Below are 14,714 nucleotides of genomic sequence, written 5' to 3' on the forward strand. Positions count from 1 at the left end.
ATTAGCAGAACCATACCAGCCACCTCTGCAAATCCATTGTCCTTAATAAATACTTTTTCAGTCTGACTATTCTGCTACTATTTGGAAAGAGGAAGTACTTTTGACTTTTGTACTTTTGACATGTCACTGTTATTGTTGTTTTTGGGTTAACTAACACTTTACTAAAAAAAATAAGTTTAGGCTAAATAAATTGTTCAGGGGAACAGAAAACAGAACTATATTTAGCATTAAATTGGTATGTGATTTCCCACCAATCCAGCCCAACTGAGTACTTGGTTTTGCGGGTGGCATAATAGGGAGAGAAAACAAAATCAAGTGAAACTACTTCAACACCAATATCCAGTAAAAACAAGTGACTCTCTCATAGTCCAGCCCACTTTTTAAGAAACAGACACATCTTACACTGATGGTCTGTCACTGCACTAAAAGACAGTGTTTCTGCTTTGAAAATGCTGTAAAATGTTATATATATTTTATATATATATATAAACCAGAAGATACAAAAAATCATGAAATATACAAAGATATGAAATTCCTCATTTGCCCTCTTTATGATTAATGATGTAATTTTTAGTGCGTTAGACATATATTATAAATATCCATTCATCTTCCAACTACTTGGCAAGTGCAGGACCATGCAGATATTTTAAAATGTTTAAAATTTAAAATTCTTTTCAAACGGTCAATGGAAAAATGACATAAAATAAAAAGGTATTTAAAACCTGTGAAAGATTCATGCTAGTCTGCTAAAACTAAGAGTGAGAATATACTAATTTCAAAGTATGTGCTAGCCTATATTGTCAAAGGAGTGCATTTTCAAATTAGAATGGGAGGTGCCTTTACTGAAGACACACCTCATTTCTGAAGAGTAGGTGGAGTTGTGTTGCTGTCCCTATATTTACTCAGCTTCTTCAAAGAGCATTAAGTGGACTTGCTGCATCTGGGTAACTTTTTGCATATCTGGATAACTTCTTACAGCAAAGAACATAATGCCCTCAAACTTTCTGACACCTTTTGTGGAGCTGGATGATGAGTTTTCCAAGGTGAGCGTTCGTTTTCTGATCTTTAATTTTCTTCACAAATGTTAAGTATTAGATTATAAATAATTTTATACGTTAGAATTGTTCTGTAATATCTAAATACATTAGTCAGGAAAGCAACTTAATGTAACTTAATGTAATGACAATCAGAGTGATAGAGGATATTTAAAAAGCTTGGGTTTTCTGTGATATTTCTGACACATTTTATTATTGGGATGTTCTTTTGTTTTTCTTTTGTTTGACAGAATTTTCACTGTCTGGATGTGACAAGTGGCACAATATATGCTAATCATAAACAGCGCACAGTGGGATTTCAACGCAGTCACTCTGTATGTCCTGGCACACTCTTTAACGAGATAAACAGCAGCAGCACTGAAATGGTCAACAAGACTGTCTGCTGGCCAATCCAGTATAGAAGCCAGGATTGGAACCAGAACCAGCAGCAGAAATTGCCCAGATCCTCGATTAGTCATATTCCTTTTCGCGTCGACCGTTCAGTCAGCATGATTGAGGGAAGCCATGTTAGAATTGGTGTCGGAGAACGTGAACAGGTCGTGATACCGAGCCTTACACCACCTGATTTTAACACAAGCACAAATTCTTTATCATCTCCAAAATCTTCCAGCCCCACATCCCCTTTGTCCACTCGATATAAGACTGAGCTCTGTCGCACTTACGAGGAAAGCGGCACTTGTAAATATGACGCCAAATGTCAGTTTGCTCACGGTATAGAGGAGCTACGAGGACTAAACAGGCACCCAAAGTACAAAACCGAACCCTGTCGTACATTCCACACAATCGGCTTTTGTCCTTATGGTGCACGTTGCCATTTCATTCATAATGCAGACGAGCAACTACAACTGAGAGAGCGGCTCCCAATATTACTCAATGGTTTCCAGTCTGTCCAACAGCATGTGACATCCTCAAAGGCTTCCCTGTTATCTTTCCTCTCTTCACCTGGAACGCCCGAACTCCTGTCCCCTGCCTTCTCGGAATATCTGGAACTAGGGGCGATAAAGAACAACTACCCGTTCTCCACTGAGCTTGGCAGCGATCAACTTGGCAACCCTTGCTTTAACGCAATAACGGATTTGACAGGTCACACGAACAATACACTGAAGACCAGTGGCCAGAATCACAGTTTCAATTCATTCCTACTCTCAGAGCGGCCTGTATTACAGAGAACTATATCTGCCGATTCATTATCTGATCCGGACGGCTATGCCAGTTCTGGCAGTCTGAGTGGCAGTGAATCTCCCAGCCTTGAAGGAAAGCGTCTCCCAATTTTCAGTCGTCTGTCAGTTCTTTAAAATATATGTGCATATTGCATTTATGAAGCTACTTTGGTATTAATGAATAAACAGTCGAGTTTATCAAACTGTATCTATTATTGTATACTGTTGTATACCAGTTTAGATGTGGTGGGTAGCTTTAGGAAAGGAATAGAATTCTGTTTAGGAATTTTTTTGTACCCGTTTATAGGAAAAGATGAGCTGAATAAATAGAAGGATATGTTTCGGTAGAGAGGCCTTATCAAGAGTGACTAAAACTACATAACTGGACATATTTGTCAATTGCAATATAAAAATGATTCATCATGCATAACCATGATTTTGAATCAAATTTGTGAAAGAATGCTTTAAATCTAATAGTGTATGCTCTAAATCATATTTGTATTTTAAAATGTTGTAAGATACTCTAACCACAGGGCTTTAATTTTATGGATTTTCTTTTCTTTTTTATTTATTCTTGTTTTATTATACATATTGTGATGAATTCAATGAAAAAATGCTTTGCGTAGCTTAATCGCTTTTTTGCTAGTAAAATATTTACTTCCAATTTCGTGTTTGATCCACATGAAAATGTTTGTCATTAAGATTTTATCTTACAAGACTAATTTTTACAGTTTTGGAATTGCAACGTTTCAAGAGTCTTAGTGGACTAGTCATTGTAGTCACAGTAAATGATTTTGTTGGTCATTTGATATCCTCAGATGATTCAAAGAAGAGCATTTTTAGTAGAAATACTATGTATTTTAATTAGATGATTGAACTAAGTTTGCCTTCATGTGTTTATATTATGTTTTTTTCATGCTTGTTTCAAATATTTAGGTAAATGTTTCATATTGGTGGAAAAAAAGTGTTGCATTTGCCTTTTGACTTTGGCATATACAGTTGTAAATTATAAACCTATTTATTTCGTTATTAAGTAAAGCTATATTTTGCAGGTCGGCTATAAATAATTTAACATATTTTTACACAGCAGTGCATTAAATCTTACTGTTTAATATATTTTTGACATTTCTAAAATAAAACTGTTAATCTTAAAAAAATACATTGTATCTCTTGCATGTTCTACACTTTCATTTGTATAATTGTTACTCATAATAGTTATATATGTACAGTATATGGTGTATTCTTAGTGTTATATATATATATATCTCAAGTATTAAATTATAAAATATTAATTATAATTACAACAAAATGAACACAGAACATACAACACTGACAAAAAATATTAGGTAGGATTTTTTTTTATAAATGGTTTTGTATATATATATATCCAATAAAATCCAACCTAAACTCCTATTAAACAATAAGGAGAAAAAGAACAATTCTTACAATGCAATCCTTTGTGATGATGGGTCCCTTTGTAACCACATCTGTATGCTAATAAGGGTGGTGTAAAGGAATTGAAAAGAGAGAGTAATGTTCCATGTCCATTCATGGATTACAGACCCTGTCCTGCAAAGGAGAGAAGGAAGCAGAGCTGCGACTTTTCAGCTGAGTTTGTGTTTGTGGGAATGGGGGAGTTTAGCCATTTTTTTTTTCTTCTTTTCAAAAAGCATTTGACAGGGTTTAAGTGATGTCCTTACGGGAGGTCAAACAGTCACGACCTTGGCTGCTTTCGTTTGCCGTCTTTTGTTCAGCCTCCCAAAGCCTCAGTGATATATAGGAGTGGTGCAATGTTTTGAAATAAAACAGAAATTTGCTCAGTCAAAGTAATGATAGCCTTAATTGTTATTGTGCATTACTGCATAAAGCTTTCAATGTTGCAAAAAGTCGTAATGCATGATTTTCCATGTTCATGTATTTATCTACAAGCCAGATTTTTTACGTTTTTTTTGCAGACCAATTTTTCAGTGTAAGGAACCTGCTATTTTTCATGCTTGTTTGTTTTTCCATTGAGCAAGGCATTTGATGGTAAATTACCATTATAATTAAGAGCTTAAATTATTTAAATTCAAATGTAAATTATTTAACGGTAGGAACTTCAGAAAAGTGATTATGCCATTTGGAGATGAACCAAAGCAAAGTCCAGCAAAGTCCTTGGAGATGAAATACAAGGGTGGTCTGGAGAACCTAATATCCCTTAATTCTTTAACAAATGAACCCTTTTTAAAAACAATGTCACCGTGCCTCCTCTCCAAAGCACAATTCTCAACAATGAATAGCTAGTCATCTTAAGGCTTGCATAAATGTACACCGCTGAATGGGAAATTCAAAATAACCTTCGCCCAGCCAGTTCAATGTATCCCAGCTAGCTGCACATCTATTACATCTATTAAATTAGCACATTTACTCTAGGGATTTATATGCTTTAGATCAAATTTAAAGTTGCAATTGCCAACTACCAGCCAAATTTTTGCTATAGCTGAAATCCTTCTTTTTCAAACTGATCATTAACGCTACATTAACAGGTGGTGTTTATTAGCATTTCAAAAAACTATTTCTGAAGACTTACAAACATCTAATTCTTTAGTCTTTCCAGTAGCTAGCTATTAAACCTTAACATTGCTCTATTTATCTCTCTGGAAAAAGCATTTCCTTCACTAATAAATGAGTGCTATTGTCATTATATAGTTTGCTTAGGGACACATATCACGCATTTCATTTACTCGTGTATGATAAAATTCAGCCAATCATAGATTTTGATGTGTTATGTTTTTCTCCATTTCATTTTTTTGTGATCACCTTTTAATTGTAACATTTAGGTAGGAGTTCCGATTGTCCTGGTGAGGGTCACGAGAGCATCTCAAATAAAAGAACAGCAACATAAAAATGAATCCATGCAAGACTCTCGTTTGGCGATTTTGATAAATAGGTTTTTGGCAGCAATGAAATGCCATTGAACCAAGGGAAGAAACTATAGTTTTTAATAAGCATTTCCATATGATGAATAATGATGGATAGACCCAATCTAACATTCACTCAACACATACACAGATGAAACAAGTCAAGTAAAATCCCCAAACCTAAAATGGTGTTTTTAAAATACATTTTATTCCACACAATTGGCAAATATGCTTGATTTATTCCTGAAGTTCAGTGGAATTTAGATAATGCCATTGTAATCATTAACACACCAAAGCAGGTTATTTTTGCACACAATTTGCCAAACAATACCATAACCCAAACAACAATTTGTAACAGTATGACTTTTTCTGACTGTCCAAGACTTATCAACAAGACATCGGAGTAATGTGTACAAATCAAGAGATTACTCTCCTGATAAATGGTACGTGTTTAAGAAAGTAGGATCTGACCACTTGGCCCAAGTTGTGCAAAAAATAAAAGAGATTATGTTGGCACAAAAAAACCCTAATACAGTACATTTGGTTCAACCACATCTTGGGAATAACACCTGACTCTCACAAATGTTACAGTTCATCATGGTTAGGAAAAATAATTCCTATCTTAAATATCTTTCAGCAGTGGAACTGACTGTGCAATGTCCTTAATTTGTCTTGGGGGCGAATCATAATCTTACCAAATTGGTATTTAATAACCCCTTTCCACAGCATCTTCCAAACAAAATAAAGCCGTTAGCACCTTCCCTGCATTAGCACCTTCCCTTCTGACTCAGCGGTGACACAAGTGTCTCGTGTCAGTGTGCTGATATAACGGCGTGCTGTACACCGAGTGCCAGTCTCTCAAAAATACAGCTTGGAGCTGTCTTTGGACCGTAGTTTCTGCTGAATGGGCTGCAGTCTGATTCACCACTAATGCTGACCCTGCTGTGTTCACAAAGTAGTCTCCTGACCAGTTTGACGTTCCTGAGTGGGGGTAAAAAAACATCAAATCAGATACAATAAGTGGGTCACGATGCATTTTTTTGTCATTCTTTGTTTTCAGTTGTCTTTTCATCGGTAACTAAAGACAAATGGAATGCAAAATACACAGGAATCCCCTCCTTTATGTATGTTAGTTTAACGCCATTTCGCTTTTACGAAAGACCTACGTTAGCACCTGTTATCGCTAACCGAAAGAAATCCGAAGGGGATTTTCACGTTTGCGGAAGAAGCGTTTAGTGTTTGCTGTATCAGTGAGCCAATTATCGATATACAGTCATGTGCTGCATAACGCATTTCGGTCGACGGCGGACTGCAAGTACGACCGGGATCCCAAAAGAAACGCTCTTCGTCATAGCGCAATGCACTGCTCGCGTGTATGTGGTGATGCTGGTGTACACAAACCCACTGCACTGCTGGCCGTATAAAAGTATAGCAAATAACTATGTTACTGTTTTACGTATTTACTATACTGTAATTTGTATTGTTATTTAGGCTATAGCATATAGCCTTAGTGTGTAGTAGGCTATACCATCAAGGTTTGTGTAAGTATACTCTATGGTGCTCTCACAACAGCGAAATTGCCGAATTAGGTTTTTTTCAGAATGTATCCCTGTCGTTTGTGTGTTATTTTGTATGATTTGGTAGATTTTTTTTTTGGCCTGGGAACAGTTCAAAATTTTTCCCATACAAATGAATGGTAACTGCTTCTTTGCTTTACACCAGTTTGGTCTGCAAAAGGTTTCATAGGAACACTGTACTTTCGGATAGCAGGGGAAACCTGTACATTACAATCCGTTACAACAAACATTTCTCATCATTCGAATGAAGTGACCAGGCACATACCAATGTATGCCACCTTGTCTGTGACCATATACTTGTTGTGGTTGACTCTTGCATATGGGATTTCTTTTTGACTGGGACTGGACGGCACGACAAACAGTTTCTGTGGGATAAAGTTACATTTAGCAACAATACTGCAGAGTTCAGGTCCATAAAGTACAAATCCAGACCGAGATTTTGTTTCACTGAACCAGTTGAGTTCTCTGTGACTGTGACTAATACTGGTTGGTTGGTTGAAACAAAATCTTGGTCTGCATTTGTACTTTCTGGACCTGAGCTATCCATCTCTGCAGTATTGAAATATCAATTAAGAATTCAAACAACCTTCATGTTGTTTCTTATTTTTAGAGCAGTATGAGAAATATATGTATAACACACTTGATACAGTTCGATTTATTTTTATGCGACACTTTTCACTACTCAGTTCCTCCAAAAGCATTGGGCAAGAGTTTGTGTCTATCCATCATTACACAATTTATACAAAAAGTGCATGAAACTGGGGAAAGGGGATGAGGGAAAGGAAGAATGTCAGAAGACAGTGGAGGAGAGTGGCGGAGATGATCCTGTGAAGACCAATCTCTGTTAAAGATTTACTGTTAATAATTTATAGAAAATTGCCATTAAAGTTGAAGGTGTCACTCACCACCTGGATATCCACTTTACTCTTTTGGTATCGAACAGCAGCCAATGAAAGCAGGAAGGGAAACATGGCAGGTGAAGAATTACCCCAGCAGCTTATCAGAAGGCGAACACGCACCGCTCTCTCATACGCCACCCGTCGCAACTGATTGTCAATCTCTGACCAGTATCTGCAAATCAAGAACAAAAACATTGGACAAACAAAAACATTGGACAAACAAAAACAAAAGCGTTGGACAAACAAAAACATTGGACAAACAAAAACAGTGGACAAACAAAACCATTGGACAAACAAAAACAAAAGCGTTGGACAAACAAAACCATTGGACAAACAAAAACAAAAGCGTTGGACAAACAAAAACATTGGACAAACAAAAACAAAAACATTGGACAAACATGAACTACAAATGCAGTTTCTGCTTCTCTGCATTGCTAACATGTGTTAATTCGCCATTGGCAAATGTGATACCTTTTTGATCGAGAATATTCCATTATAGGTAGGTAGTTCATGACAGCAATGTAGACAAATTCTTGAGCATCATCGATGACACTAAGGATGGCATCCAAATCCTGGGTTCTTCCATCAGCACACAGTGAGGGTGGAGAACTCTGTTTTCAAGTTTTGAGGTTTTTTTTGTTTTTAGTTAAAATACGTATTCGGGATCATTTACATTACATATGTCACATAAATAAGTAGATCACAGAAGCAAAATCTCATCCAATCTGGGAAGGTCAACAGATGTGGACCAAGTTAGTACTTCAACAGCGGCAGGGTTGGTTAGTAACATTCCCTGGAACTGCGCGTGCAAAAAAAGAAAAAAGCGCAAATAAACCCAGTGAAACTGAAATTTAAAGTTATTTAAAGGTAAAACAAAAAAAGAAACAACAGAATGGAAGCCAGCGAAGAGTGTAGTTATATTACCACCTAGAAATGATTTGCTTATCAATTCCCTCTGTGGTATATTTACCGATAAATACGCAGTTGAGGAGGTTCCATTCAGGGGCAGTTCCAGGGGTGATGTCTTGTTGTATGAGGTGGAATAACTATCGGGCCAATGTGAAGGAATGTTTTTCCCAGCCTGACCCAAGTACCAATACGCTTCAAAGATTTTCCCCAAATCTTCAGCCAAGCAGCTGCAATTGTAGATGACGACTCCCAGCTCTTTCACCTGAATGTAAGTAGAGGCCATAACAGATGATGATTAACTGTGCAGGATAAACTGTATATAAAAAGATATGTACAGACTGAAGAACACGATCACCGGCCAAATATTTATTTTCTCACACCTTGTTTGTATTCCTCAAAAACAAAGAGCCTGGCATTCTCGCAATTCAGTCTGACCAAGGGATGAACTCAGCGGTCAATGGACAACTTCACCTGAGTCAGAGACCGCCAGTCCATGTTAGCGCTTCCAAGGTAGATATGCTTCCTGTCAATCACCCAGAACTTTGTGTGCAGCACACCGGTAGTCAGATTTCGCATATTCACCTGCCTCACTTCAGCTCCTAAAAATACAACAGTACAGGGATATAAACAGCACAGTGCAAGAAACCAGTCAGCTGCTCAGGGACAAAACATAAGATGAACAGTAAGGCAATATCACATCTACAATATCTGTCTCTTTATATTTTTAATTGGAAACTGCAATAATGATAAAAAAAGGATTTTCAATTGTCCATAAAGGTTCTTGTACTTGAGCTTCTCACCTGCTTGCATTAACATGTTCAGGTCTTCGATGGGCTGAGACCTGTCAGGGACATTGACCGCAATGCGAACAGACACATCACTTTCCTTCCCTGCCAGATGGATCAGCTTTTTCAAAATTTGCTCACCCTAAAAAAGGAAGACAAACAAAAAAGGAACACTAGCCTCAAGACCTCAAGCAGACACTGCCGGCGTCCTGACAGAAGATAAGGGACATATCTATGAAAACTACACCTGATAGGCTGTAGGTTCATGGGTGCCAGTGTCTTTGTTGGTCAGTGTCCAATAGAAAGAGGCGATGTCAATGCTGCTCTGAGCCTCACCAATCAGATTTAGCCAAGACTGGTAGATGGAAGGGTTGATGCTGGAGTTAAACTCCAGTCCCTCTGGAATGCTTTCAACCAACACAACCCTACAGCAATCCAAAAGTAAATAAATTATCTTTGACTACGTCGACACTCCATTAAATATATTCTAAAAGGAATTGGAAAAAAAAAAACATTTACCTAACTTCAGGTCCTTTAAATACCACTTTTTTAAAAAATAAAACATTTCAGAAATTTGATAGCCATTTCAAACATTTATTCAAACACAAGTTGACCTGCAAGCTCACCTGCAGGAATCAGAACAAGTCCTGCCATGGGCAATTGAGATGTTGTGGGCATGCACTTCCAGGTCAGTGGGAGATGGTGGGGCCAGTAATATTTGAAGATACACAACAGCGAACAACAGTGTGGCCAGACAGGCACATAACAGGCAAAACCTACAGAACTGCACAGCAGGAAAATCAGTGAATATTATTAAATACATAATACTGAAAACTAATTACTATGAATATTGCATTGTGTCATCACTGAACGATTCCACATAGAAATGTGCATTTCATAATGTTGGTGAAAACAGCAGACTTCTGAAAACTGCTGTATTTCATGCACTGTTGCTTAATATTAAACATTTTTATAAGTTGTGTTTGTAAGCTATAGTGCATAAATAAGATACCTTGTGCTCTTCACAATGAGATTGCTTCTCCGGAAATATTTTTAACATAACCATCTGCAAAGAATATATTTGCACACTATTTAGATAATAATCCTAGTTATGACTTATTATATAAGGATGCATCCCAATAACATCAATAATAATAATAATAATAATAATCAAACTCTACATTGTATGGTAGAATAATTGTTTTACTTGATTTTATGGCAAGATTATGCATTATAAATCAATCAACTAAATAGCAATAGGTAATATTTGTAATAATAATAAATTGTGACATTTCGTTTAAACTGTAACAACCTGTATCCCAACATAAAATAAGGGTGATAAAGGGCACATACCTTCTTATATGGAAGGACAGAGTTTATTTTTGTAGACATGAATAATCAGTGGTCTTCAGGAGTGAGAATTGTTTTATAATCCTAAAACAAAAAGAAAATACACCATCTAGTATTTTCTAACACGACTACTTGTTTACCTAGAAGTATATGACAGCCGATTTAGAATGATACATTTAATATGAGTTACATGCAACAAGCTTGTGTATGTTGCCATAAAAAAATCGTGCATTTGAACTGGTTAATTCACGTTACATTTTTAGAAATGTCATGTTTGCTGTTTATTTGTGTATATGCATGCCTTGTTTCAATTATTCCTGAGCTATACGATTAGCGACTAAGTACCGCGAAAGCACGTGTTGGTTTTTGTAGTATCAACAAACACACGTGTTCAGCAGAAAGACCGCCTAGCCTAAACAAGGTATAATTTCTTGCAATATAAATCTAGACATAAATATAAGATGCAAAACTAAATAAAGATTAGCCATTTACCACCGCTTTTAAGTTTTCATAATGCTAATAGGCTATATTGCTCTGGGGATTAAGGGGAACTGGATGCATTTGTGAGGTAGCTGTAAAACAGGGAGGTTTTAGTGACAAATCAAAACCCCCATCCAAATCGCTGCTTTATTTAAATATGTAATCATCATACAATTTTACTCATGATACTCATTTTCAGACATACATATAATCCCGCCATTTTCTCTTGAATTGCCAGTTACTCGAATACTTGCAAGTTTCTCGCTCAACCCAAAATGTCCGCTCCAGAAGGATTTGGAGTCAACCGTTTTGATCTTTTCGAAACAAATGTATACTCCTACGAAAGTAAAAAAAATCACTTGTGTAACCACTCCAGCATGGGCACGTCTATTAAACCTGGCAGTTCCTACTGTAACGTGATAAGTATACCGTTCTGCCTGCTTTTCTCTCAGTTTCTCCACTCACTCTCTTTCGCCTTCGTTCTCTCTCACCCGCCCCAACCTGCCCGGTGGGCTGCTGTGATTGGTCCGCTGGCCCATCACTCTTATGCGAGACTGATTCGGGGCCCACCTCCGTTGTTAGCGTCCATCCAATAGAAGAAGGATGGCGCGCCACATTTGACAAGCGCCGGTATCCGAAATGTCAGTGCAGCTTCTTACTTCAGCGTTGCCAACTTTTACGTATCTGGCGTGACACTCACGCTTTCAGAATCTCACGCTCACGGAACATCTATATTATTCCATTATACACCTAAAATTAGCCACATCAAAAGCGTTGGAGCAGTTTGCGAAACCCTACACACTATGTGACTCGTCTCGAATTCAGCTACATTGATGTGGACAACACTGGAGGAACATCACAACCTGTGTCGACAGGGAATGAACAATGACAACCTTTTCAGTTAAACACATTTTAATAAGTTCTGTTAATCAATTTGAAATGGTTTGAAAATTAGTTAAGTTGTATATAATCGGTGAATGGCTTTTATCTAAATCCCAAACACAACAGGAAAATTAACATACTTTACTGATTTAAGTGAGCTAAATATAAGATGAGAATAACTATAATGTAACAGAAATCAAATGGTAGAAGCTTGACAGCCCTTTCTTGATCAACTCCTATTCCTTGTTTTTAGAAATAGGCTTTATACAGACCACTTTTACTTTTCTATTTCAGTGTATTGGTGTGAACTTTTTACAGAATGTCTGAAAGGATAACTATATTTAACAGTGACGGTCCTGGCCTACATGGCATCCCCCATGCCAACAAAGTGAAACTGGCTAGCAAGTCGGCACCCCTCAGAAGCTGACCGGCCCTTATGATGCCTTTCATGTTCTGAAGTTCGTTGGAATGGGACCAGCTGTCAGAAGTCAAAATCCGAGTGACGCAGGCAATGTTAAGGAAGGCACAGAAATATTAAGAAACTACAAGAAACACACTCTGCTGAAGGGACTCTCAAGATGAACCCAAAAGTGAGGGATTTGCAAAACAAACTACGTATATGAGTGTTTTAGGACAATCTTATCACGTTGCCCTGGGATAAATAAACTCTTTATCATAAACCATTTTGGTTTTATTATGAGCTGTTGATCATTTCATGGAAGACACTTCTCCTTTAGATAAAAGGAAGTTAGTTTATGTATTTCATGGGAAAGTGTTTCAAGTTTTATACAATTTTCTAAAGGAATTTTCTTAATTTGTTTTTCTTTCTTTTTTTTTTTTTTTTAGATGTTCCAGCTCTTTTTCATTGTATGTGAAGAATTTGATAGCTGCGGAACTGAATGTCTTTTATTTCATATTTTATTTTCCATTTTTGTTCATTTACAGGGTTGTCTCCTTGAATTGAGATGAACTGAATGAATACGAAGATTTTTTTTCTATAGAAAATATTGGGAAGTTTTTTCGTCAAGAACGCTGCTGTTTAAAACAGGCCTACTTAATTTCAGAAATTCCCAAGTCACTTCGCAATGTTCTCGCACGCAGCAAAACGCCGTATGTGTATTAAGGTATCATATATAACAACGACAGATAGATAGATAGATAGATAGATAGATAGATAGATAGATAGATAGATAGATAGATAGATAGATAGATAGATAGATAGATAGATAGATAGATAGAATTTAAGATACTAACAACGCATAAACTTCACATCGACACACTTCCAAATGATTTAATTATAATCATTAAGTAAATTAAGTTTAAATCACGATAAATAAAACTGCCAGTCTCCCATTAAGGTAGTCTTTCTGCAACAAGGAGCGTCCGATTTCAAAATAAAAGTCAAAATAATAACGTCGTTGTATACCTTTCTCTTGTAAATACAGACATTAAGCAAGACATACAAATATATCGAAATTATCATGTTCCACATACATTACGTTGTAGGTCTAGTGTGTGATACACACACATGTGTTAATTAGAAAAATAATGCATTTAATTTTTTTTGCATTTCATTGAACTTGCATTATTTCATAAAAACTATTAACACAATACCAGTACAGAATTGGGTAGAGCCTTTTAAATTAAATGCGAACTGAGCGTGAGAGAGCAGTAATTGTTCTCACTGAGATACAACTTGAACCCATATCAGTTAAATTCTAAAAACTCTAGAACAATAATAACCTAACCTTTCGTCAAATTAACAATTACATTAAAGTACAAAGGTTTATAATCTAATTTGTTTATTGTTACATACCTGACAGGAACACTGACTGACTATCATTTGCTGACTTTTACTTCAGTAGAAACACTCCGAAATCAAAATTTTAGAAATGGAATGCAACTCGTGACTGCGAGAAGAACCGCGCTTGCGCAAACACCCGGAAGTTCCTTTACATTTTTGCAATAAAGGTGTTGCATTTGCAAAGTTTTGGGCTCTATAAATTCCGCCAACATGAAGTAAAAGACTTCATTTAGGGGGATTAAAGTCCCACTCTTTTCTCTCAGTAAGCATAAATGCTAATTTATTAATTCAGTTCCACGACTAAACTATTTAGTGCTAACCTTTTTGTGTAAAAACTGACTGTCAAGCAGCACCACGTGCAGCAGTAAATTATAATTAAACTCTTTTTTGATTACGCCCCTTCTTTTTCGATTGCTTGGTTTGAACCGAAGATGTTCTACAGTGAAGCTTTCTTGTATTTTGCTCAAAACACAGAAGAGCATACAAGTGGTTATTTAATACAACTCGCATACTCATTGTGGGCTTAGCACCCCCTAAAGGTCAAATCTTACAATATTCCGTCATGACTTTTTATGTACAATCTCAGGCAAGCAATGATATCTTTAAAGAAATATTCCCCCCAAAACTGATTTTTATTAAGTGATAATGTGGACAGGTTTTCATAAAATAATTTTAAAGCAAAATAAATGATAAAAATAAATTAATTAAATTAAACAATATTAGGAACGACCCTAAATTTTGTTATGTGGAATTTGCCCAAAGGAGCTGTTATAACCTTATCAATTAAGGCCAAGCCAGTGTAACAATTTAAGAATATTAAGAGTGTTGTTAATTTGAATTAATTTTTGTAAAGTTATGAAAATAAGTAGGGACGTACATATAGAGACATGCACCAGAATATATAGCAGTAAGC

General features: G+C 36.4%; 2 protein-coding genes across 5 annotated transcripts; one reads left to right on the forward strand and one right to left on the reverse strand.

Moving 5' to 3' along the window:
• Positions 1-925: 925 nt before the first annotated feature.
• LOC125711809 (mRNA decay activator protein ZFP36L2-A) lies at positions 926-3,317 on the forward strand. Its single transcript, XM_048981180.1, has 2 exons — positions 926-1,043; positions 1,286-3,317. Exons 1-2 carry the CDS (start codon positions 990-992, stop codon positions 2,348-2,350), a joined length of 1,119 nt encoding a protein of 372 aa, XP_048837137.1. The 5' UTR covers positions 926-989; the 3' UTR covers positions 2,351-3,317.
• Positions 3,318-5,304: 1,987 nt separating this feature from the next.
• pld3 (phospholipase D family, member 3) lies at positions 5,305-13,906 on the reverse strand. 4 transcript variants are annotated; one of them, XM_048981176.1, is made up of 12 exons: positions 13,814-13,906; positions 10,639-10,719; positions 10,298-10,351; positions 9,912-10,069; positions 9,533-9,710; positions 9,301-9,427; positions 8,972-9,099; positions 8,562-8,762; positions 8,063-8,202; positions 7,598-7,763; positions 6,958-7,057; positions 5,305-6,096 (listed from the first exon to the last, which is right to left on the reverse strand). In XM_048981176.1, exons 2-12 carry the CDS (start codon positions 10,675-10,677, stop codon positions 5,903-5,905), a joined length of 1,485 nt encoding a protein of 494 aa, XP_048837133.1. In that variant the 5' UTR covers positions 10,678-10,719; positions 13,814-13,906; the 3' UTR covers positions 5,305-5,902. The 4 variants fall into 4 exon arrangements, with proteins under 4 accessions (XP_048837133.1, XP_048837134.1, XP_048837135.1 ...); XM_048981177.1 differs by lacking the exon at positions 13,814-13,906 and adding an exon at positions 11,581-12,797; XM_048981178.1 differs by lacking the exon at positions 13,814-13,906 and adding an exon at positions 11,545-12,797.
• Between the last annotated feature and the right edge of the window lie 808 nt (positions 13,907-14,714).

The sequence above is a fragment of the Brienomyrus brachyistius genome, chromosome 17, assembly GCF_023856365.1.
Source record: "Brienomyrus brachyistius isolate T26 chromosome 17, BBRACH_0.4, whole genome shotgun sequence".
Classification (NCBI taxonomy): domain Eukaryota; kingdom Metazoa; phylum Chordata; class Actinopteri; order Osteoglossiformes; family Mormyridae; genus Brienomyrus; species Brienomyrus brachyistius.